This window comes from Primulina eburnea, chromosome 6 (assembly GCF_022965805.1).
Source record: "Primulina eburnea isolate SZY01 chromosome 6, ASM2296580v1, whole genome shotgun sequence".
In the NCBI taxonomy this organism is placed as follows: Eukaryota; Viridiplantae; Streptophyta; class Magnoliopsida; order Lamiales; family Gesneriaceae; genus Primulina; species Primulina eburnea.
This window is the reverse complement of record NC_133106.1, coordinates 36,322,627-36,326,338: the sequence shown is the minus strand read 5'-3', so window position 1 is coordinate 36,326,338 and position 3,712 is coordinate 36,322,627. Positions and strand designations below refer to the sequence as shown.

Sequence of the window (3,712 nt, the reverse complement as noted above, 5' to 3'; positions counted from 1 at the left end):
GCGGTGAGTTGCTCTCCTCCCTTGAGATCTTGTCACTTCTAACATTACGTCACCACATTAACAATTTAGAACCGTTGAAAGTGATGCGTGTGGATGATATTCTGCCACACAAGAATGCAATTCACTCAATATTTGTTTTTCAAGTGCTGTATGATCAAGAGTTCAATCCCTGATGTCTGATTCTTCTTTCTCGTGTTTTCTAACGTATTGAAACTGTCTCAAGGGATGCTCAGTAAATAATAGGAAGATGTTAACACTTACCATAGAATAAGGGTGAAATGACTCTACATCTAGAATTTTGTGTGTATCCTACGCGGGTAGTATTACTTGTAGCGGCCAAACGACACATTGAGGATTGCAATTTTGACTCCTGTTTATCATCATAACCTTCTTGAGTTTGTAATCTTTGCAAGTTAATTTTTTTTGATTTTCCAGATCTTAACTGGTTTCTATATTTCTATAGCTTATTTGGGTCGGGAGAGTTATTATGCTCATTGTTGTTGCCAGAAAGAAAAATATAAAAGTGAAAGAGCTGGGAAAACTTATAATGAGCGTCGGGGGCATTTCTTTTTTCCAATTGATGCAAGTTTGTCAGGTCAGTGCTTCGTATTTCTTCGGTATGCAAGCCCAAAATGCATGATTTATAGCATCTCTTGTGCAAAATTTTTAAGTACTCTTGGATGTGTTTTGCATACAGGCTGAGTATTTCCGTCAATTGCTTAAGCCAGTAACGTAATCTAGGTTCGGTAAGAGCTTTAGGCCATTAAGATTCACCACCTCGAGTTCTGACCGTGTAAGAGAAATTTCATGCTTGTGAGTTACTAAGCGCATAACTAGGTACTCCAAGAGCTTTTACCTCCTTGAAGCTTCCAGTCACTTTGACCTTGAAAGTGTTTATAAGTCCAAACTCATTCATAGCGATCAGCCATACTTCCACCTGACTGGTCAAGTGGGCTATTTTATGCAAAATACTCAAATGGCCCCTGCGTTTAACAATATAATGGTGCCTGTGCCCTCCAGTAGTGAACCTCCCGGGCCTTTGCATGGTGTTGATATCCAACCATCTGATGCCTGCCCTAGAAATTTTGTTGTCTTCGATCAATCTAATACCAGAAGCCAGATAATTTTTCATCCCGAAATACGATCCAAATTCTTCGACTTTGATCTTGCTGATGAGAGTGCATCAATCTTGAAAGGCAAAGATGATGGGAAGGATGCAAACTACGAGGGAAATTTTCTCTCTCTTTTGAAAGAAGATTCAGATGATATTGATGCACTTTTGAGCATGGAAGATGTAGAAAACAAAGAATATGACGATGATGAGGTGAGCACTGCACGAACAGATGCAACATATGAATGCAACTCTCCAGGTTCGTGCTCTAATTATGAGTCGCCTCCCAGAAAGAGGTCAGTTCTTGGGACATCTTCTGTGATTCGCTGTAATTATAAAAAGGGTGAGAGAACGAGGACGATGGTGAAGGTATTAAGAAGAATGGTTCCTGGAGCCAAACAGATGAGTACCGTCACCGTCCTTGATGAGGCTGTTCGATACCTCAAGTCCCTTGAGGCACAAGTGCATAATCTGGAAACCGGGAATTCAAAACTTGTGATCGGAGCTGATTCACCTGCTAAATCAGCTGCAAGAAATATTTAATTGCCCAGGTTTAATGGGCGATCATTTGTTTTCAAGTCGATAATTTGTTTTCTTGTAAGCCAGTTTCTTTACTGCCACTCCCGATGCTGATAATCAGTTATTTTCTTGATACCAACTCACCAGGATATGCGACTCGTATTGGAATTATTCTGTGTCCTGTAAGCGAGGCGTAGTATTAATCATTCTCAACTAATTTCTTGACTCTTTAACCGAAGGTGTTGATCTTCATTATAATGTGAAATCATGAAATTTTTTATGCTCCAATGGCTGGCAGAATCATTCGAAAAACCATCGGTGTGATGATATAGATCCTGTTCCATTGAACAGCTCAACCAGAATTTAAATAATACGCGAACTACAGAAAATAACAGAAACGGAAATCTTCAGTCTCAGGTTATTGAACGCATAAATATTCAGAATACTCCATTGCAGCAGTCACCCTTATTAGGAAAACTCGAATTTGCATTTCCCACAGCCTGCAAAATCCTTGAAAAATCGAGGTCATTGAGCATGTGTTTATGCTTTTGTACATTTGTATTAGTAGCCGTAGGATACTCACTAGGGTCGGTGACAACAATGATTCCCGATTTCTTGAAATCACAATTCCAAGAATGCCTCCCCTGTTTCTGGTAGTAAAGATTCATGGCAACTGAGGCATGTTTCAGAAGATTGCTAGGATAAAAACAGGAGGCAGGCTCTTGGATCAAGCTGCAATCCACTACAGTGCACGCAAAGTGATAACATGCATAGACTGAAACCCAATTAATATACATACTACAGTAAGAATGTAATAATTTTGAGAAAGTGATTTATATAAAAACCTATATATTAACACCATAGATTACATATTTACATTATTTAAAGAATTTTTGTCATAAAACTTATGTTACACTTGGTTTTATTTATTTGATTTGAAAAAAATGGAGTGAAATTTGAAATCCAAGTAAGTTTTGGTTATTCAAGCAAGTAAAATAATTTGAAATTCATTAATCCAATCATTGAGTCTTTTTTTTTTTTCAAAACACCAAACGTAGTTAGAAAACAAATATTCCAACAAATAACTCTTGTAACTAGCTACATACTTCTTACTATGCATGATGGCGGCACAGACACAATATCATGTGATTTTGAATTTAATTAGAACAATACTTTTTTTATTGAAAAAATATACATAAAACTAGTAAACATGGATTCTTTCTATATTTTTCTTCTGTGTGTTTCGTTCACATGCATGATAATGATGGCGTCAACGAAATTTAATTATTTTTTTTTGTCATATATGTATTATGTAGTCAAATAATAATGTCCATACAATATGCCGTGACAAACTCACACCTAATGTGTCTGGATCTGCGAAATGTAATTTTCAGTACTGTTATTGATGGTGTACATGTGAAATATATTATATTAATGATAGATTCATAATAGTTTGTATTTTTTGTTATCAGATTTATACTTATTTTTACATATGACATGTTTAAATGATATATTTTGCTGTTATTTTGTTGTGAGAAGAAGTTGTATTGTCTTGAAGCAAATTTGAGCTAAAGAGACTATTTTTTTTATCACATTTGAAATAGTCATTATAAAGTTGTGAAAAAAAGACAAAAACAGAAGAAGTCCAAGAACAATACATGATCACGCCTTGATACTGTTTTTCTGTTGTAGGTGAAACTGAAGTTGGCAGAATTCAACCTCTTCAATGTGAAGAACCAAAAGAAGGCGCAATAATTTTTTATCTATTCTCAAGAACTCTAGGCTAAGTTTTATTTCTGATCAAATTAATATTTATGCTATTTCAATTTTATCATTGTGATGTTTTTGTGTTTAATTTAATATTCTTGTTTGTTTAAAGTATTTTTTTATTTAAATTTAATTTTATGACATTTGCATGTCGATAAATCTGACAATTTTATTTGATATATTATTTTCCACTGCTATTCATGAATTCAGTGATATGTAATTGTCGTGAATTATTGGCACATGAGTAGCGATATATGGTGTGTTGTGCTATCATACATATTTAATCTAAGTAAATAAAAGAAACTGGATCTATCA

General features: G+C 35.0%; 1 protein-coding gene across 1 annotated transcript; it reads left to right on the top strand.

Moving 5' to 3' along the window:
* The first annotated feature begins 420 nt into the window (after positions 1 to 420).
* On the top strand, positions 421 to 1,863 carry LOC140834853 (transcription factor bHLH87-like). The gene is made up of 2 exons (XM_073200021.1): positions 421 to 595; positions 1,197 to 1,863. The coding sequence occupies exon 2, from the start codon at positions 1,286 to 1,288 to the stop codon at positions 1,652 to 1,654; it is 369 nt and encodes a 122-aa protein (XP_073056122.1). The 5' UTR covers positions 421 to 595; positions 1,197 to 1,285; the 3' UTR covers positions 1,655 to 1,863.
* Positions 1,864 to 3,712: the final 1,849 nt, after the last annotated feature.